This window comes from Lontra canadensis, unplaced genomic scaffold (assembly GCF_010015895.1).
Source record: "Lontra canadensis isolate GAN:19392208 unplaced genomic scaffold, GSC_riverotter_1.0 scaffold179, whole genome shotgun sequence".
Taxonomy (NCBI): Eukaryota; Metazoa; Chordata; class Mammalia; order Carnivora; family Mustelidae; genus Lontra; species Lontra canadensis.
The window spans coordinates 2,106,198-2,127,509 of record NW_022631173.1 but is presented as its reverse complement, the minus strand read 5'-3'; the positions used below and the strand labels follow the sequence as shown (position 1 = coordinate 2,127,509).

At 46.9% G+C, this 21,312-nt stretch overlaps 1 protein-coding gene across 3 annotated transcripts in view; it reads right to left on the bottom strand.

Moving 5' to 3' along the window:
• Nucleotides 1-3,886: 3,886 nt before the first annotated feature.
• The window catches only part of AGBL4 (ATP/GTP binding protein like 4), a 1,476,328-nt gene continuing 1,458,902 nt past the window's right edge, over nt 3,887-21,312 (bottom strand). For 2 of the 3 annotated variants that reach the window (XM_032846636.1, XM_032846638.1), the window contains exons 12-13: nt 20,141-20,237; nt 13,204-14,082 (exon numbers count right to left, since the gene is read on the bottom strand). In XM_032846636.1, the coding sequence (XP_032702527.1) occupies nt 13,962-14,082; nt 20,141-20,237 (218 nt within the window). In that variant the 3' untranslated portion in view covers nt 13,204-13,961. Of the gene's footprint in view, nt 4,021-13,203; nt 14,083-20,140; nt 20,238-21,312 lie in introns of those variants that run through there. The other variant, XM_032846637.1, reaches the window with a different exon arrangement.

Below are 21,312 nucleotides of genomic sequence, written 5' to 3'. Positions count from 1 at the left end.
CTGTCTTGACCTTACCCTTAAGTGTGAGGTTCAGTCAAGTGGGAAGGCCGTAGCAATACTAGACTTTGCATCTGTAGCTTCACTGGCACGAGCAACCCACACTGGCTCCTTCGGGATCCACATATTTAATAAATATGTCAACTGGTATCTTTGTCATTTTTGCTTTAATGCAGCTCGTCAGGAGCTTAGCAATGAGGAGCCCTTGAGTTTGAAGCTTACGGAGCAATTAAACTCCCTCCTGGGAGAATCCAGATCTGGAGCCTGTCAGTGCATAAGAGATGAGCAATTGTGTATTTGTCTCCCCCTTGCTGGAACCATGGAACACTCTGCTGTTCATCGGAGACTTATATTGTACTTCAGTGAGCCACATGTACATTGCATGCTATGCATTTAATCTAGTTAATCTAGTTAATCTAATACACTCAAGGAAGCAGCCCATCTTCTATTAATTTCTTTTCACTAGCCATCCTCAGTAAAGCCTCAATGTCTGCCTGATGTGATTCCTACCCACCTTATGGGAATGGTCAGTAATGCTGAGCCAACAATGGCCTTGCGGGTAATCAAAGTGCTGACACATCCATGCTGTCATCTCACGACAGTGCTTAGAGTCAGAAATGGCTGAGAGCATTATCCCCATCAGATCCTAGAGCTCAGAGAGATGAAGTGACATGCCCAAGGTCACAGGAAGGTTTTGTTCTCTGCAAAGCCAAATCATTAAAGGTAAGGGCTCTGGAATTAGGCATGCCTGCATTCCAATACCAGTTCTGACAGTTACAACTGTGTTACTGGCCGTAGAGGCTCAGGGTCCACCCTGATCCCCTCTCTGTCATTGTTGCAGGGAACACTGCCTAACTTGTGACCCATGGCACCTGCATTTCTGTGACCCCCAGAGCCTGCTTTGCTCCTTCCCTGACAGCAGCTCAGAAATGACAGGGTTTGTTGGGAGCCATCTCAACCAAAACTGAATTTGGTGAAATACCCAGTTCCCTCATCCCTTGTGTGGGATAATTCGGAGACATAAGTACACTGGCTTCTTGAGTTTCCCCAGCACCATGAAGCTCTCGTTGTCCACAGTGGCAACTTGCTTGATAACAGACACTTCATTGGCTTGCCCTCCTCATCTCATTTTCCCATTTCCCTACTTTTACCTTGAGATCTCTTATTAAATAAATCCTTTGCACTGACAGCCTTACCTTTAATCCTGAGGGTCTGTTTCTGGAGAACCTGAACCAAGACAGTGACCTTTGACAGATCACTGAACTCCTCTGGAACCCTCAGTTTCCTAATCTGTAAAAAGAGAATCTGTATATTACATACCTACCTCACAGGCTTGTAGGAAAATTTAAAGGACGTGATACCTATGAACGGTTTTATATAGTTCTGTTCAAAATTTAGAACAAGAGAAAAATGGGAAATAACCAAAATGTCCAACAAGAAGAAACTGGGTTAATAAATTAGGTTTTATCTGAATGGTAGAATATTACATAATTGGTAAAAATGAATGTTTTCAAAGAATATTCATAATACAGAGAGTTGTACATGAAAATTATATGTGACACAATCCATCTAGAAAACTCAGTGAGGGAAAATATCTAAAACTGTATATATAAAATTATCTCAATTTTGTTTAAAATGTATTAAAAGTTATTTATCTCCTGGTAGTGGTGCGTTATTTTCTTTATGCTTTTTCCTATTTTTCAAATTTCAGAATTTTCTAAGTAATCAATATTATCAGGAAAAAGGAAATGTTAATTATAGGAATTGATTTTAACTTCAAGATTTCAACTCTAATAAAAAAAATACAGATGCCTAAAACCAAAATATGTATAAAATCTCAAACACTGTTTTTGTTTTCCTTTTTCCTGGTCAAAGGCCCTAGGTACTAACAGGAAATTCAGCTTTCATGCAATAGCAACATGGACAATTAGTAAGGGCAAGGCTTCACAAAGGCCTAAGAGGTATTTAAATCTGAGGTCCTTTGAGTCAAAGCTTCAGGCTACTGGGTCTTCCTGGGATCTCTCCATTTTGATCCTGCTCTGAGACGATTTTTATTTTTTTTTAAATTAATTAATTAATTTATTTGACAGACAGAGATCACAAGTAGGCAGAGAGGCAGGCGGAGAGAGAGAGGAAGAAGCAGGTTCCCCGCTGAGCAGAGAGCCCTATACGGGGCTTGATCCCAGGATCCCGAGATCATGACCTGAGCCAAAGGCAGAGGCTTTAACCCACTGAACCACCCAGGCGACCCTGTGACTACTTTTCTTCACAATTTTCATTCAGCTGTGTCTCTGGCTTCCATCTGTGGTGTGGATTCCAGGCTGAAGGACCAGATTGGGGCAACTCTGTGGATAGGCCAACATCAATGACTTGTTTGGCCCCACTTTGCTTGAGCCAGCTCTAGATTAATTTCTCCTGAGGACTCCTTGCCTTACCTGCCCTTGCCCCATCTTGAGCACCTTCGTATATCAAACGCCACCTGCATCCAACCTCCTACAACCTCAGTTTACCCCACACATTTGTAGGCAGAAATTATTCTTATAAAGGAAAATATTGATCAACCATCCATATGTCCATCCAACCATCCATCTATCCTTCTATCTTTCCACTCAGCAAATACTCACTGGGTGTGCAACTCCATGCAGGCACTGTCCTCGATTCTTGGGATGCAGAGTTAACTCAGAACTGAACTTCCTAGACATGAGATAGCAAAGACAAGGCTCTCATGCCTCACTCAGCTCTCCTGTGCCGGACGTGTAGCAGATGCTTGTGCTTCTTGTCCCATGTCTCCTCAGCCCACCTGATTTCAGTGCAGCCATAGTGCACAGTTCCATGTACTTGTCTAGCATCTTTGATCTGGCTGGACCTTGGCTGCCTCAGATCAGCCTTGCAGAGAAGCAACCCAGAAATGAAGGGAAATTTACACCCAGGAAGGCAACCCTCAACTGTCTCCCTGTCCTTTGGGGAGACAACTCTGGGGAGAGATTTTATACAATTTCTGAGAAAGCCACTAGAGGGACTGAGTCCCCTTTTCCCCACAGTGGTAATGAGCTTATTAACACACCCTCTACTGGGTTTTCTCCCTGTTCTGTCTCACTTTGGCCTCTTCCTTTACTTCTGCTTCCAGGTATCTCCTAGCAAATAAACTACTTGCTCTCAGGTGCTTGTCCCAGCCTCTGCCTTTGGAGGAACCCAAACTAAGATAGCATGGCAGGCATTATAAATGAACAAATGAATGGATGAATGAATCCTGATATAATGAGGAGGGAGGAGGACACTGTTAGAGGTGGACAAATGACCACCTGCTGCTGATGGAGAAAGACCCTGTTACCACATCATCCACTTATAATGAGGGATCATAGCCTCCAAGCATGGGTGCCAGGACGGTCGCTTGATTGACTACCTTGCGAAGACTGAGTGTAAGAGTAACATGAATGTGGCTAACAATAATAGCTACCCTTGAAGGGACACTTCCATTTGCCAGGGGCTTTGTTCACATCATGCCGTTTATTCTTCATAAACCTCCTGTGATCCAGGCATTCATTAATCCTATAAGTGAAGAAACCAAAGTCGACAGAGGGGCTCAAGGTTACAGGGTGGCGCAGCTGATCTCAAGTGGATCTGTCAGATACCACAGTCTACACTCTTGTGCCCACCTCTCTACACAAGTCTATTACAGCACCCAGTCAGGGTCCCAGTTCTCTAGCTGCTTAGCAAAACAATCTATAAAGCACACCCCTGAAATCAGGGCGTGCCTTCTCATGGGGTCTAGGGCAGCCACAGCAGGTCTGTGCAGTGAAGCGTAGTAAATAATGCACAAGTCTATTAGTTACTCACTGTTAACCAAGAACTAAGATAAAGCATTGTTTTATTTATCCTGTCTGGCAGCTCAAGCATGCTCCATGATGTGTCTATTACACGGTGATGTTAATTAGGTCCGCAGCACTGCACCTTCTGTATACGAGATTCGCCGTGTCACCCGCTGTACTCATCTCTCCAGAGGGGTCTGGTTCGGCATCAGGTCTGAGGACAGAGAGAATCTTTGGGGGGCTGGCATCACCACCATGCCACTGAACCAAGTATGAAAAAAATACTAGATAGACATTCTGTCTATAGCATTAGGGTCTAGCAACCTGACATGCTTCTCAAGGTCACTATGAGACCATCTTTCAGGGTAGACAATGGGACTAGAGGGGGAGTTCCCAGAACCCCCAAATGGCAAAACTCCTCAGTGAACACCTACTTCAATAGGCTCATTTTATAGATGGGCAAACTGAGGCTTAAAGATAGAAAGTGACTTTTCTAAAGTCGTGTCAGTGTTAGTAGGCTGGGATTAGATGTTTTTCCTTCCAGTTCTGTCTCTATCAGATGGAACATTTTGAAGTCCCTGTCCCTTGCCCTCTTCCCCTCCTGTATAGTGTGTTTGTAGAATGGGTGCACACAGAGGCTGTTCATGCCTATTCCCCACTACAGCCATTTCCCCTGAAGTTCCCGAAAGTAATCCGATGAATCAGGGACAGCAATCATTCTTTAATTCCAGTCTGCAGGTCAGAATGAGGCTGGGAGGGGAAAGATGATAGCAGGTGACTCGGGCTTGAATCCAGGCTTCTGGGCTAACACTCTTTCTAACAAATCACTTGGACTGCCTAAGGGTGAATGAATGAATGGACAAAAGAATGAATGAATAAATGTTAAACTTACTAAAGAACGAATGCAGGCATGCGTAATGACCAAGGCTTAACGTGGGCAAGTCCCCATCCTGTGTGTTCCATCTCCACAAAGTCAAAGCCTCCAGCCCCCTGGAGCTGCTCTACGGGCCAGAGCCATCAAGTATTTATTTCACAAGGGTGCACCCTCCATTCTGACCACTGCCCAGTACTCAGTTCAGTTTAGAGCAGGCTCTCCAAAATTGAACAGAAATGAGCGTTCCAGAGCCACGGCATCCAGCAATCTGGGAGCAATCTGGAGAGGTGCTGGGGTGGGGGGGCCTATGGGATTCTCACCCTTCATAACACCACAACACACCACACCATGCCAGGGTTGTTTGCTGTGTTTACCTTTCCTCGAGGCTGGACTGAAGAAGGAGAGAGAGAAAAAAACAGGAACCCCAAGGCTGAGATACAGGAAAGAGACCTAAACATGAGTTCACCCACCGCAGGAGTCAGGAAAGGGGCTCTTGGCAAACTTTCCATCCCAGGGACTGGCCTGGCTGGGATCTGCATCAGCCTTCACTGGGACTGGGAAGGAGAGGTAGCCTTGACATCCTGCTGGGCACAGTCCCAGGGAGGATGGGCAGAAATGGGCAACCCATTAATATGAATGAAATACTGAGAGATTAGATAGAATTTCAAACAGAAACTTAACCCAGGACCTCTGAGTAGGAGTTGATATAAAAACGTGCTAAGAATCTGCAATGATATGTCACTTACACTCAGTAAAGCGTGCACGTGCGCACATACACACACATTCACAACTACGAAACAGTGCAAATATACTACACACACACACTCAAATCCAACATAATCAACTTCTCTCTTTCACCTCTCCCAGTCTCTCTCCCCATTTCTCTCCTTTCTTTTCCTCTTTCCCATGGATGCTCTTAGCGTTAAAGTTCGATAGTTTCCTCTATGGGCCTGTAAGCTAGGTTTGCTCCACTTTCCCGGGAGGTGTCACGGGTGGCCCTTATTTATGAACTTCTGGAGGGAGGAAAGGGGGGAGGGCACCCTTATAGAAATGTTCTGCTCGGAGCAGGCATCCTCATCATTCTCAGCAGCAGCAGCAATACTGGAAACTGTCAGTGAGGGGTTACTCTCTGCCTGGCCTCATGTGGGGCCCCGGGACCTGAGCAATGAGTAAGACTCCAAGAACAATGCCAAGTTGAGCTGGGAAGACAGAGCTCCTGCACACAAAAAAGTGAAATATGAAGCTATTGCTAAGTGCCAAATGAGATTTTAAACAATCATTCTGTAGAAGCTCAGAGGGAGAGTTGTCTAGGTGGATTGGAAGATAAGGGAAGGCTTCCTGGAGGAGAGGTCTTGAAGGATAGGTAGGAATCAGGGCTGCGGAGAGGAATGGGAAGTGACTGGCAAACGTAAGATGTTTAATCAAGTTTGTTGGATGAATGAATGACAGGACAATCCCGGTCAAAGGCAAGGCATGGACCAAGTAGTAACCTTTATGACAGTTCTCCCCTTCCCAGAAGAAGGAGAGAAAATACTGGCAAGTATTTTTCCAGAATACTGACCATTCCCGTTCATCCTCTCTGGATCCTCCCAACACTTAAGAGCAGGTTGGTTAAGGATTAGGCCCCCATATTGAGGAGTATGCAATGGAAAGCGGGTGAAGCTCTGGGATAACTGAAGACAGGGCAAGAGATTTATGCAACTTCGCAGAGCCTGGCGGGATCAGAGCTGGGAGCAGTTTCCAGCAGACTTGTCTTCAAATCCTTCTGACTTTCCACTTTGAATCCTCGGGGCGGGGAGTGGGTTGGGGTGGGGGCAGAGGAAACCTTTGGGATATTCAATGGGAAAACTCCATGTAGCCGGTGAGCAGTATCTACTTTTAGGTGCAGGAATAGGGTCGGGGTGTGTTAACAGAGGCGCTAGGCCTCCTCTGGACCAGCCCAGCCTGCCCTCCCGGCAAAACCTCTCTCCTGCTGCTCCCAACCCGAGGGTTGCTCGGGCTCCCCTGTGAAGGCAGAGACTGCAGCTCCGAGAGTGGGCAGGGACCTCTGGCTGCGGATGGTGCTAGGGCCAGGCTCATCAGACACATGAGGCGAAACGAGGCCATAACAGGCACGCAAACAGAGCAGGATGCTCCTGGAGGCTTTTTATAAACCCACATTTTATATAATGAAATGTGTATGGTCTTGTCAGTCTGAGGACAGCCCACAAAAAGGTAGAGGGAGAGAACATGGCAAGAAGGGCAGCCCTGGAGTCCGGCGATGTCCAGGCTCCTCCTTGTTAGAAGAAAAACGGCCTCATTCCTTGAGCTCCCAAAAAGAATGGCCTTCAAGAGGGGACTAGAGATGAAGTAAATCCATCTCCTCCACCTCCCCACAGAGAATGGGGTCTCGGAGACTAGCGGGGACTCCAAGTCCCAGGCCGAGTTGACCACGCCGCCCTTCGTGCTGAGTTGGAAGTCCGTTCTGCCGGGAAGGGGAGCCAGGGGAGAAGCCTGAGCGGTGGAACATCTCTGAGAGCTCAGGGCTTTGGGAAGGGGAGCCTGGAATCAGGACCCAGCTCTTAGGATAAGCTCAGGATGGAGTTCTGGATTTGAGTCATTCTTTCTTGTGTTCTGCCACACTTGCTGAGCACCTCGGACATTCCGAGAGGTGCGGTAGGTGTCACGGGAGGTACGGAGACCAGTCAAGCCCAATCCCTACTCGGGAGATGACTCTCACGGCAGCGGAGGAACTGATGAATAGAAACATATGTGCTGGGGGACACAAGAAAAGGAAGCAGTTAATTACAACTCATGAGACTGGGGTAGGGGGGCATGCCATGGAGCTGGGCTAGCCCAGCTAAGTCCTGAAAGACGAGAAGAATTTTCTTTAGTTAAGGGGAGTAGAGATGGTGGATGGATCTGAGAGATGCTGAGTGGGCAGAACCATCAGGATGCAGCAACTGATAAGGAGGGCGGTATGAAAGATACAAAAGTGGGATGACATCCAGGCTCACCCCAGACATTTGATCTGAAAAGGTGCCCTAAAGGTGGGGTCGTGTTTTATAGAGATCTTGTAAGCACCCCTGGGGAGAGAGCCAATGGTGAACAGGCCAGCCTCTGGAGACAGGGAGGGGATGGAGGGGATGTTACAGCAATCCAGGTAGGACATGATAGCGGGAGTGCATGGGAATGGGAGAGGAAGGGAGAGGCACAACAGTCCCGCCAGAAGTAGCATGTCTTCATTTTAACAACGAGGAAAGTAAACTGCTTTACAAATGATTCACAAGACCAAAATGCCAGTGGTGGAGCTGAGATCAAATCCTGAGTCTAGGGGCACCAAAGTCACCCCATTACTACTTGTGGGCATACACATTGCGGTGGCAGAAGCAATGGGCCTGGGGGACTGGCTGGCTGTGTGGGGTGAGGAAAAGAAGGGAGTTAACACAATGACGAGGCTTCCAGCCCAGGCAACTAGGTGGAAAAAGAAGATATTAACCCAGACAGCTGATGCCAGGGAGAGAAGCGGATTGGGATTTAAGATTGACCTAAGGTCAGCCAAAAATAGATCCCAGGTCTTTGGGGACAAGCAAATTGTGAGCATCAAGGAGCTCTAAGAGGTGTCACAAGAATGACTTTCTGAACTAGATGGGCTTAGCCCTGAGGTTTGGGGTTGAACCAAACCCACCTCTGACACACCCCAAAGCGTAGTGGGGTGTGTCAGAGGTGAGTTTGTGCCTATCCCCGGTCCCAGTTATTTCCCAGCTGTGGACTACAGGCAAGAGACTTGACGGCACCGGTCTCAGTTTCTTCATCTGCCAGATGGGGAGGTAAGCCCTGTCCAGCACGTGCCAGAGTCTGGTGAGAGTGGGAAGACACAGGGGAGAGAGCTTGGGAGGTCCTGTTGCAGCCAGCACAGCACATAGAACTTCAGAGTCCATCCCCGAGAAGGCAACGTGGAAAGACCCTCTTAGAAATCCTGCAAAAACTCCTTTGTTATTTTAATAAAACAAGACATCTCCCAGAACCCATACCCCTTCTCTTTTTAGTCTTGTCAATTCTGCCTCAATTCAGGCTGGGAGACTGTTGGGTTCAATACTGTCTTCTCCCCTGTTCAGAACCCCAACTTACAAAGCCTCTTTCCTCTCCGGCACGGGGTCAGGTCTCTCCCATCTCCCCACCCCCAACACCTGTTCATTCCACACTCAGCGAACACAGGCTTGGCTGAACAATCTGTGTTCATGCTAAAGCCGCAGAGGTGAATGAGACCTAGGTCCCTGGCCCTGACATTGATCTCTTGGTGTGACTGTCACCTTTCTGGACATTTCTCTCACCCCTGTCCTCTACTCAGGAAGACATTATACTTCTGTCTGTACTTCATCTGAGCCTAAAGAGAACGTTGGCTCCAAGAAAAGGGATTTTCAACCCTAATGAGCACGTGAGAAGTGAACAGGGGCGGGGGTGATTTGAGGAAAGAGTTCCACTCTCTGCCATGTATTTTGTAGATATATACAGTAGATATAGTTTTTAGACAGCTTTCATTGAGGTTTAATTGATATACAAAAACTGCACATATTTAACGTATATGATTTGATGAGTTTGTACCTATGCAAACACCTGCGAAATGACCCACAATCAAGGTAATAGACATCTCCATCACCTCCAAATGCTTTGTTGGTGCTGTCTTTTGTTGTTGTTGTTGTTGTTTGTTTTTGTTGTTGCACTATAAGAACTTAAAATGAAATCTACCATCTTAACAAACATCTGGTTGCACAATATGGTATTAACTATGGGCACTCTGTTGTACATAGATTTTATTCTATTAAACCTCACAATAACTATGGAAGGTAGGTTTTCATTCCCATTTTACAGATGAGAATTCCAAGGCTTAAAGAGGTTAATTTTTTTTCCCAAAGCCATACAGTGAGTTGATAGAAGAGCTGGGATACACATTATAGTTTGTCTGAGTTTTTAAGCCCAGGCTGTTCTTATTACGTTAGATTGTCTCCTCTATTCTGTCTGCCCTGGTGCCCTTCTGGTTGAGCTGGAGTCCTTCAAATGCTCAGGAGGCAAGACTCAGAGGAAGACTTCTGAACAACAATCAGGGGACACTGTGGTCTCAGCTCACACACTCCAGAATGAGAGAGTGATAACAGCACCTGAACTAGATTATCTGCATGGGGTCTGTAACCCAGAGGGTGCCAGGATGGGTCCTGCAATGACTACCTTGCTGAGCTTCCAGGAGCCCTGGGAGATATAGAAGCCTCTGCATGTCGAGTGATAAATGGACTACTTGCTCAAACCCTATCCTGTTGGAGTGCCCAGCGGGAACCCAGACAGGTGTGTGGGAGCAAGAGATGGAAGAAGACAGGGTTTCAGCTACTGGTTTGAAAAAGTCCTGAAGTCCTTGCTCACACATCCAACCTGGAAGCTTTCCTGCTCCCTGCCTCTATCCCCATTCCACACCATGTCTAAGTGATGCCATTGGTCACTTCTTATTCTGCTTATACCTGTTCTTTTTTTACCTGATTTTCCCTAGAAACCAATGAAGAGTGTCCAGTGTACAGTGGTGGAAAGGGAACTGGGTTTGAATCCAGATTCTCATTAGCCAGATGAATGCAAACAAAGGATTTTACTTTTAGGACTCTCAATTTTGTCACCTGGGAAAAATAGAAAATGATACCTAGAGGGACTGTTGGGAGTATCAGATAAGGCAGTGGATGCAAAGGTGTCTAGCATGATGCCTGGGACACAGCAAATACCCACTGAATACTTGGCAGATGAATGAATTAAGGCCCAACAAATGTTAATCACTCCAGACTTCATGGTTGGTGCTGCCCTTACTACTTAGGAAAATGAGTCAGGATCCTCTTAGGTAGGTCTCAGGTATCCAGCTAAAGGTCCCCTGCTGCTGCAGGCATTGTCATCAGAGGGAGGTGACTCGGCCTCTGCTGTGGGCTTCCTTTTTTCCTCTCTCTCTCTCTCTCTCTCTCTGTGTTTGTGTGTGTGTGTGTGTGTGTGTGTGTGTGTGTGTTGGAGGGTTGCGGAGGGAGAGGGAGAGAGAGAATCTTAAGCAGGCGCCATATCCAGTGCAGAACCTGATGTGGGGCTCAATCTCACAATCCTGAGATCATGACCTGAGCCAAAATCAAGAATCAGATGCTCAACTGACTGAGCCACTGAGGCACCCCTTTCCTATGGGCTGCTGCACAAAGAATCTGGGTGGCTACTGGCTTGTCTACCATAGCTTTTGAGGGTAACTAGACCCTTAGTCTTGTCTCTGAGTGTCTGGACTCATGGAGAGAAAAGTGGCACTGTTTATGGAGATAGGTGTGAGAGCCAAGTGAAAGCCCAGCATGTCTCTCCCCTCTCCACTCTTCCTTTTGGCAGAGTTATTTCACTTTCCTTGGAACACTGGCTTGGTAGCCTCCTCTACCTACTTGTGGTAGAGGCAGACATGAAGATGGGTAGGCAAGAAAAGAGTCTGGAGCGCCCCCTCCTGGGGCTGGGTGGCCTAGTAGCTTCTGGCTGATTGACCTGCCAGATTGCGGCTGTCTTCCATCTCCTTGCTGAAATCCTTCCTCTCTAACTGGAGACCACAGGTAGAACCGGGTCTAAGAAAGCTGGGGAGTTGCTGAGCACGCCAACGTCCCAGGGAGGTCCACTGGCAACCCCTGGTCTCTTGGGTAGCCCCTTCCTCTCTGCTCTGCCAATGGAAAGAAGCAGGTGGTCCTACTGCAAACACATCCTACAGTCTGCCTTATAGCTATGCATTTTTCCCTCTTAAGGAATTCTAAATGTTAGCAGGGTCCATATGCTGTAATTCAGAGACATTTAATGTCATTTGTTTAGCATTAAATGATACTTTTTATACTGTAAACTCCATTCTCTGACATCAGACATGTAACCACCTGCCTCAAGCCATTCCTTTCCAGAGTTATTGACCAGGAGAGGATGCCACAGAGCATTCAGCATCCCCCTAGAGAAGGAACCTCTCCCATTTCCTCTGTGACAGATGTTCATTCTGAATGTTTGCATACATCTAGAGATGGGGAGCTCACTGTCTCCCCAGGAAGCCCATCCAATGGCTGGCAACTCTATTCACTAGAAAGTTTCCCCATTTTTTGAGCTGCAATCCATCTTCTTGAAACTACACCCCTGGATTTGGTTCTTACCTTTGGCCACACAGAACACAGGTTTGCTTCTTTGGGACAAGAAGAATGTCCAAGATGGTCTCTCCACTTTTTTAGAGATTGTGATCTCACTTTCCTACCCCCACTCCCTCTCATCTTTCATCTCAGGGATAAACAGCACATCCCCTCCTCCCTTTCCAATGGTAAATGATTTGCAGACGCCTCACCATGTTGATGACATCCCAAAGAACACAGCTCACTTTTACTGCTCACCCTTGCTGACGTTTCCCAGACCCACATCACAACTGCAATGAGGTAGGTATCACTATCACTGTCTTATAGGAGGAAACTGAAATTCAGACAGGTTGAATAACTTGTCCAAGATCACACAGATATTAAAAGACGGAACCAGGGTCTGAATGCAGAGTAAGAAGCCAGAGGTGCCTGGGTTCCAGTCCTTGGTTTTAATCTGCTAGCATACCTAGGACTTGTGAGGCCTGTGATCCAGTTAATGAATGCAGTTTTTATAGTGGGGCCTAAATTTTTCCAACATTATGGAAATGGTCTGACCAGGGAAGCTAGACCTGGACTGTCGCTGTGCCTGACTTATGCAGTCTGCCTCTCTCCCTGCTGCCTCAAGAGATGCTATCATTTCTGAAAGGCTTGCCAGGCTCTTGGCTCATGTTGAGCTGGTTACATTCAGCTCAGCTCCCCAGGACTCTGACACAGGAACTGCTGGAAATTCAGGTCTTGACTGTTCTTCCTTATCCCTGATGACAGAGTCCCTGACAGCAACGTGTGAGTCACACCAAATTTGGGTTGGCTGGTTCGTTCCTGTGGGAGTGGAAGACCTAAATGGAAGGGTGCCAAGAATGTTCAGAGGAACAGAAGAGATGCATAAACCACTTTATTTGTGTTCCTCTGGGCAACAAGAATCCAGAGGAGAAGCTGTATATACAACACAACATTTGTAGCCAACTAACATATGGCTCTTTGTTATTATTTCTGAAAACCAATAAGCAAAGGGAGAATGAGCTTTGCTCTCGATTTTTGCAGCAAACTTCAAAAATTCCCCATCCCAACGCAAAAGAAGGCTTAACTGGAGCTTTGTGCTAACGGCCCTATCTCCCCTGAGCCTCCCTTCCTCTCCCCATCTCCGAATCCTCATTTCCGGGAGGTCATTTTAATTAGCAGGCTGTCATGGTGACTCAGCCTGCCTGCTTCACGGACAGGAAGGGAGCAGACTCCTCTGGACCTATTCATCATACAAAGGCACTTTACTCTTTAGAAAAATGTACAATATTTAGCTCCCCCCACCCCTTGGGAACTGCTACTGCTGTGGTTTTATTTTATCAGCCCTCTGCTTGGCAGCGGGCGGGAGTGGGGAGGGTGGGGGGGTGGCATTCTCCTGTCTTCCGCATCTTCCTCACCTGCAGTCAGCCTTCCCCCACTGCAGAGCATCCATACCCACCTCTTCAGGGTTTGGTCCCTGGTGCCAGGATCTGGAGATCTGAACCACGATGGACCTCTTGGAATGAGTGACCAATACCTTTTGTCTTTGGAGCTAAAGCTTCAATTCAACTACCCAGGTCATTGGGGGAATGCATGCAGCTCAGAGACACAGTGACAGTGTGCCTCCGACCACTGTGATTTCAAAAATTCTGTCCTATTGTTCCCAGCAGCACATTTGTCTTTGGGTTGCAGGTGTCATTGATGTTGTTTTGGATCAGCAAGTATGGACGGTGCATTTCTAGAACTGTGAACGACCATCACCTAGTCTAGAAGGCAACTGCCTATGGTAGCTATACAATGTTGAAAGGTAATGGGACTCCAAAAACACTGACCTGAGATGTGTCAAACCTCTTGAAAGGGACATGTAGCTTGTCCTCTTCCTGTGAGGACCTCTGTGCTGTGGGAAATGGCATCGGTACTTGCTTGGTTTGAGCCTCCTATTTTGTTCCTGAGCCTTAAGCTGAAGTCCCACAATTGATTTTCCATTGGTAAAAGGGAAAATTGATGGTGAGGTTTCTCCTTTTTTCCTTCCCTTTCACTAGCTTACTCATTATCCTGCACCCTTGATCTTGGAAACTAGAGAAGGGTGATTAATTTCATGCCCCAGCAGAAAATGCATGCTCCTGTCTCCACAAGACCTCCCTGGACTCCATGTCCTTAAAAAGAGTTTGAAGGGTCTTTGTGGTTCACAGAGCTCTTCTTGTCCCCTTTGCCGTTGGGGTGGTTGCTGGCTGGGCCCCGCAGGAGTGGGTGCTTGTAAGATGGGGGCTTTTCCTTCCTGCAAAGGGGGGATAACAGAAAGAGAAAAGAAAGACAGCACATATATACAGCAGATTGAAATCATTTCTGTGCCTGTGTATCTCCCCCACTGGACTGCAACAGTCCAGGAGCAGTGGCCTCGTCTTCCTCTTCTCTGTGTCTCAGGAGCCCAGGCCAGAGCCTGGTCCAAAGCAGGCATCATGGCTCAATGAATGACTGGTAGTTGGATGGATGGATACTCTGTATCATTCTGCTTCTGGAAAAAACCTGACTGACTACAGCTCCAACTCTTGCACATTTCCACCTTGATTCTAACCCATCCTCTCCAGTTCATAATGGGATGGGGATGGACACACAGAAGATCCATATCCTGGATGAGCTTGGGACCCCATCCTCTTCTATAACCATCACAGGCTCCAGACTTGCCATTACGTTCCTCAGAATAGCCTAAATATGGCATTTCACAGGGGTCTGTCTCTGCCACGAGCTTGGGTGACCTTGGAAGGTGGAAGTATGTCTGGCTCGTCTCTGAGTCATAGCACCTAGCACCCAATGCCACACCCTAACGCTATTCTTCAATAATTGTCCTCTGTCTGTCCGGCTCACACACTACACTATGAGCTCCTTGTGGACAGGGACCAAGTTTTGTCCATTTTTTGCATTTTTCCCTCATAAAGGGCCTTGTTCATTTATTACGTTGTACCATTCATTCATGTGTTGGACCAAGATTCATTTGCAGTGGGAAGAGTAGGTTTTAGACCCAGAAAGAACTCACCTGAATTTCCAGATTGGCTATGATGAAGGGTGTGATCTTGGGAAAGTTATTTAACTTTTCTGGGCCTTATTTGTAAAATGGGAATAAAACATTCTAATCTTGCAGAGGTGTTGTGAGGTTAAATGAAATAATATAAGTAAATGCCCTTAATGTCCTCCCTTGTCTGCTGTGACTTACAAAGGCATGGTGCTAGATGTTTAGTGGTCCCATGGTCCCTGGACATGATAAAGATGAGTCAGACATTGATGCTTACAGGCTGCTTACAATTTATCAGGGGACACAGTTGCACACAATGACTACACAAAATAATAAAGAATTACAAAGCATGATAGAAAGTGGCAAACACCATAAATACAGAAGCTCTCTTGGGCTTTTTGAATTAGGACTAAAGAAACAACTTCCTGTAACCCATCATGCTCTGACCTTGGAGTACCCATTTTCCTTCATTGTTGATGAGTCATGAATGAGGTGAAGATGTAACAGGTGGCGGCACATAAAAAGGACACATTGCCTTAACATATCTCCCCCACCAGGAGGCCTCCCTGCCTGAAATGCCAGCCTTGCTGAGGGACCTGGCTAACACAGCAAGGCTGTCTGGCATGGGTGAGATACATCTAGACCTTGGTACCCAAAGACACCCTAGAGCACACAAGAGCCCGTGTCCTTCCTGCCTCATTGGCCCTCATAAATGGGGGTTGGGGATGAGCTTTGCAAAGGGTGCCATTCATATGTCACTGAGGGGTGTGGTTCTTAACACCCAAAGGGAGCATGGGAAATCAGATGGCTATGTTTTCATGGGGGTAAAGGAAGGCATACTTCCCCTAGAAAGGCAATCTCAGGTACAAGCGCAGGTGGGGGCAGCCCCAGGTAGATGGGGGGTGTGGCAGAAGGTATACAGTGGACAGGGGGCATGTGAATGTGTAGACACATTGGCAAAGAGCCTCTGTAACTAAAGATGGGGGCAAAGAGAGAGAATGCACCAGAAGACAAATATCCCTTACATCTGGGCTCTGTTCCTCTTCCTACGATGCCTTCCTCCACCTCTCCAGGCTCACTTGAGAAGCAGACTTCCCAGAAAATAAGCTTCTCCCTTCTCAAGACCTCCACAGTACTTTGTACCTTGCCCTCAGCAAACCATTTCTAGGTAGTTCTTTGTCTATTTGTTTTTCTCATGAGAATGTGAATTTAACACATTTGATTTTTCTCTGTAATTCCTGAGCGAAATTCACGCCTGGCATGGAGTAGGTGCTTGAGGAGTGATTGATGGATAGAAATGAACTTTCGTTCTTGTCTTTACTGTCTCCATTGCTCTAAACATCCTGGTCTTGTTATTGCCTCAGACTGCCATTTCAGGCTCCGCTTCCTGCCTTACACCTTACCCCCAACATGAAATACCCTCTGTCCTTTTTCTGTTTCATCCAGCTAAGTTCTACATGTTTTTTTAAAATCAAGCTCAAATGCCACTTCCTCCCTGAAGCCTTCTTGGGATACTCCTGCTGGCTGCCAAATGCTGGTCAGGTGGTGTGGGAGGGGAATTTCTGGTTGTGTCTTGCTTTTCTGTTTGAAAACATGAAGGGGTTGAAGTCAAGAATTCTTAGGGACTCCTTCAGTTCTATCACTCTATAATTCATACATTCGGGGCTTATTCGGGATTTACTCCCTGCTAGGCACTGTGCACTAAAGATCCAGGAGAGACCCAAGAGAGCTTCTTAAGGAGTGACCGGTCTAGTGGAGAGGCTGGATGTGCAAAGAGGCCTTGACAATACTGTATGGGACATACAGTACCACAGGTGTGTGCAAAATGCAGTTAGGAATCCAGCAGAGAGGAAGCAGCTCTATCTCAGGCGGAGAACAGAGACAGTGAAGCAGAGAGGTGTGATGTTTAGACTGGGCTTTGAAAATCATGTAGGAATTCCCCATCTAGAGACAAAATGGGAGAACATTCCAGGAAGAGAAAAAAAGAATGAACAAAGACATAGAGGCATGAAAATATACTTGTTCAGTCTGCTGCATAAGGTGTAAAACTGTAGAAAGCAGATGGGGTGGAGAGTGTGCTCACAGGCAAAGGGGTGTGCTGGGAAATGACGTTCAAGATGTAGGCCAGAACTCTGAATATCAAGAAAAGGAGCTGGAACGTTACCTTGAAGGTAATAGGCAGCCATGGAAGGTTTTTGAGAGCGAGTACAATCTGGTCTGTAGCCGAGCACTTGCATACATTGTTTCTTGTCTTTGCATGTATTCATGCCTTTCTCCTCTGTGTTCTGGGCTCCCGATGGGCAGGGGCTCTCTATGTCCCCCAGCGCCCGGTGCATGGCTTGGCACATGGTGGGCTCCAGCGTGTTGAGCAGATGATCATTCCCATCCTCCACCAAACACATCACAGCCCCACCATGGAGCCTGCCCTCCCAGCCCATGGATGAGCCTGAGCCCACTTCACACTCAGAGACCAGCCCACCTTCCATGCTCACGCTCTATTTCCTCACAGAGGCTCACCTCGCCTATTCATTTATCCTAATTTTCATCTACCTTGATGGGACCTTTTGAACTTTAGCCCTATGGCTATGTCACTGTGGTCTAGATAAGTGTGGGGTCTCAGCTTTGGACATCAACAACAGGTCCCTGAACCTGTGTTCTTGGGCGCACATTGCTGGCCCTCCCCAGGGACCCTCTCCGAAGGGCAGCCTGGTACCCAACAGGCTCCCACCAGCACCTGAGTGGAAACTGACATATTATAATTATCCACAAAGATGAAAGAAAGAAAAGATTAATTTAGAGTCAAAACATGTAATTTTCCTTTAAAACCAGAACTACTCTTTCACTTATGTTATTTGATGCTTGGGTGGAAAATAATACAAACAAAGGGGATGTATTCAAGTCCTAAATCAGAGCCTTGCGTCCTCCTGGGAATTCATTTTTCAAGAGTTGCTGACCAGCTGAGAGCTAAGTGATATTCATAGTTGGTGAGACAGAGGTGTGGGGATGGAGAGGGAGTTTGTTTAGTTTTTCTTAATTTAAGGGTGGGTGCATTTATCTCAAGTCCTCAAGGCTATGCACTTTGAGGAATGAGCTCTCCAGCTCTTTTCTAAAGAGGCTCTGAAGGGCGATGAGGCCCCATGAACAGTAGCACTGGGGGCCCTGAGAGCTCCCTGCAGCCTTTCCACCCAGCTTCAGGGTCCCGCCTCCTGCCCATCTAGAGGAACTCTGCTCATCCACGCTTGGGCTTAGTCCTGGCTGCGACCAATGTTGTGTGTTCCCTGGGCCTCGACTTCCTCATCCATGTTGGGAAGAGGGGCCCGCGCCATTGCTAGTCTCCCTGAGGGTCCGCACCATTTCACTGAAAGTCCAACAAGCTAGGAAAAGGTCTGAAGGATCCATATAGTTTAATTCAGGCTGACAGAGGACCTGAGAGAGACCATCCCCAAATTAACTTGTAAATGAGATTTTAAGAATGCTTTCGAGCATTATAAAGCTTTAAATTTTTAAGAACTTGAACCAATCAAGAATGACTTCTAAGAATGAACTGAGCCCTTCTCTAGGGGTGAGCTCCTCAAAGGCAGGGCCATGCCCTGATCACTTACTCAGCCTAGCAGGAGCACCTCCCTCCCTCCAGGGGCCTGGCCTGAAGTGCTGGTTTTCCTAAATGGAGAAAGGGAGGGAGGGAGGGAGGGAGGGATGGATACAGGTATGTATGCTCAGTACAGTCTAGGCACTTGGGAGCAGAGAAGAAGCCGACATGATCCTCCTTAAAGGTGTTTTTAATCCACCCAGAATGGGGGAGGGTGGGCACAAAGACACTGCATGATGAGTCAGAATATATTATTTTGCAGGCTCTGTGGAGACTTGGGCCTCACGGCATGGTGGAAAGAGGTCCTGAGAGATCATCCAGCCCAGTCAGAGAAATCCAGGGATTTGCCCCAGACCACAATGAGCTGGTTGGAAATCTGGGATTGCAGCCCAGGAAGCAGAGGAGATGGAAACGTTATTGAGCACCTACTGACTGCCAGGCACTATACCCAGCTTGTATCTAATCTTTAAAATCTTTAGAGGTTTTAGTTATTATGCCCACTTTGTAGGTAAGTAAAGAAAGTTTCAAGAGCCTAAGATCCCACGGTTAGCATGAGACTAAGACAGAATTTGAAACCAGACTAATAGAGAGAAAGTCTTCCTGCTTAAGATGGAGCTTAGCTGGACTTCAGTCTAGTTTTGGAATAAAACAAAGCTAGGATCAAATCCTGCCTCTGTCAAAATCTCTTTGACAGGCAATTCTTTTCACCATTCTGAGCTTCCTTTACCTCATTTGTAATGGGGGGGGTATAATATCTATGAGGAATAAATAAGACCATGTACAAAAAGTACTTTGCTCAGTAAGTAACAGTGATTAATAGTGTCTTTGTTAATAACGGGGTATGGAGGAAGGTGCATTAGTGCAAAGGCCCTGAGGCAGCAAAGCACATGGGCAAGTTCATGGGCAAGGTCAATGGGAAGAATGGTCTGGCAGAAGGAAGTTGGACATCATTATGTCCTTTAGGGAGGCTGGATCACTAGAGAGTAGGCAATGAGGCCAAGAGTTAGGGCAGGGCTAGCATACTCTAGGTGCCATTGGAAGTCACTGTCCAAATGCTCACTGGGCTTACTTCCAGGAGGCATGGGAATGCACAGCGCTTTGGTCTCTGGTCTAGCCCTCTGAAAGGATACTCATTCCCTGACCTTCTCTCTTTAGTGACCCAAAAAGCTGATTCCCACAGAAGACGTGATGTGAAATTTCTTAGGGTTGTGTCCTCCCCAGCCCTGAACCTTCACGCCTTGAGGGAAGGGGACTCTCCTGCCTTTGCGGATACATGTATGCCTAACAATGTGCAGGGTGCTTTAACACACATCTCATGATAACTTTCTAGGCAGTGCCATTGTCCCCACTTTACAGATGAGAAAATGGAGAGATCAGAGATCTTATGAGCCTGGATGAAGTAGGAATCCTAGAGGATGAGTTACCAGATGAAGTAGCATATGGAGACACCCAGAATAACTTGACTGCACTTAGTCCCCAGCACCTCCCATCCCTATGGACTACCATGGGAGACCCAGAAATGTGACTGCTGCCATACTGTCTGATGCTGTGATGATACTTTATAGTCACAAAACATGCTGTTGCGCTCTTCTGCCCCATCCACTGGCGGGCAGGACAGGGATTTTCTTTCCCCCACCACAGATGGGAAACTGAGGGCCAGAGAGAAGCCGCTGGAAGCTGTCCCTGAACACAAAGTTAAGTAGGACCCAAATCATACGGCTCTGCTCTGTCACTTACCGAAGCCTCGGCATGGGAATTGCCACTTTCTCGACCAGGGGGTTCAGCCGATAATAATCCAAAAACGTTCTTGCCACGTTCCTTCCCAGCTTCATATCTGCAAGCACATGTGTCAAGGAGCAACTTTGGAAGGAAATGGGGACAGAACGAAAAGAGGGCCAGTAATAACAACAGCAGTAACAGAGACAGTGACACCACTCATCCTTCTAAGCTTTTTGTAGGTCCTGTCTTTTTTGACCTTCACAGAATGTTAGATACTATTATTTAGAGATGAGCAAATTGAGGTGCTGAGAAGCTAAATAATTTGCCAAGGGTCACAGGACTAGGAAGGAGAGGAATCAGGTTATGGGTCTGGGTACTCTTACCTCAAAGCTATGTTCATAGCTTCTAGAATACACTGCGTCCCTTTGGGAATCACTGGGCTTCCACAATCTGGCTTCAGGCAGCTCAGGGTGGAAACAGATAAGCAAGACCCAAGGTCAAGAGACCCTTTGTTGTGTGTAGACTAGGGTCTGTTTGACTCTTTGGGAACAGTCATCTATTTTGGTAATCCCAGAGGGGACAATGGTAAAATCCTCTCACCAGTGTCCCTGTTCTACCTTGAAGTCTACAGATCATGAATCCTTAGGGCAAGGATTCTTGACCTGTTAAAGTATGATCTCCCCAGAGAAGGAGAAAGGGCCAGTTTTCTGTATCAACCATTGGCACTTTAGTACAAATTGGCAGACCAATCATCTATTCAACAACAGAGAGTACTTGCTCTGTGCATTATAGCTGACATCTCTGGGCCTTCACATGAGCTATCCTCTCTGCTTGAAGTGCCTTCCCACCTCCCTTGGCTAATTTTTGCTCATCAATTCTCCAGTTAGGTGATACCCCTTTAGCAAAGCCTTCCATGATTCTACTCTCCCCAGGGCTGTGATGGGTGCTCTGGTTCTATGCTTCCATGACTTCTAAACTGACTTCATTGAAAGCCTTTCTCTCTTCTCTCCTATCCCTCAGCTCTGAACATCCTAACTGTCACTGTTGAGGAGCCTCCTCATTCTTGAGTTTGCCCACATCACTCCCCTGCTGTCCCTCTAGGAAAGGCCAACATCACCTGTCCCCTGGATTACTGTCATTCTCCTAATGGGTCTCCCTGCCACAGACTTTCCTGCCTCAACTCCATTTCC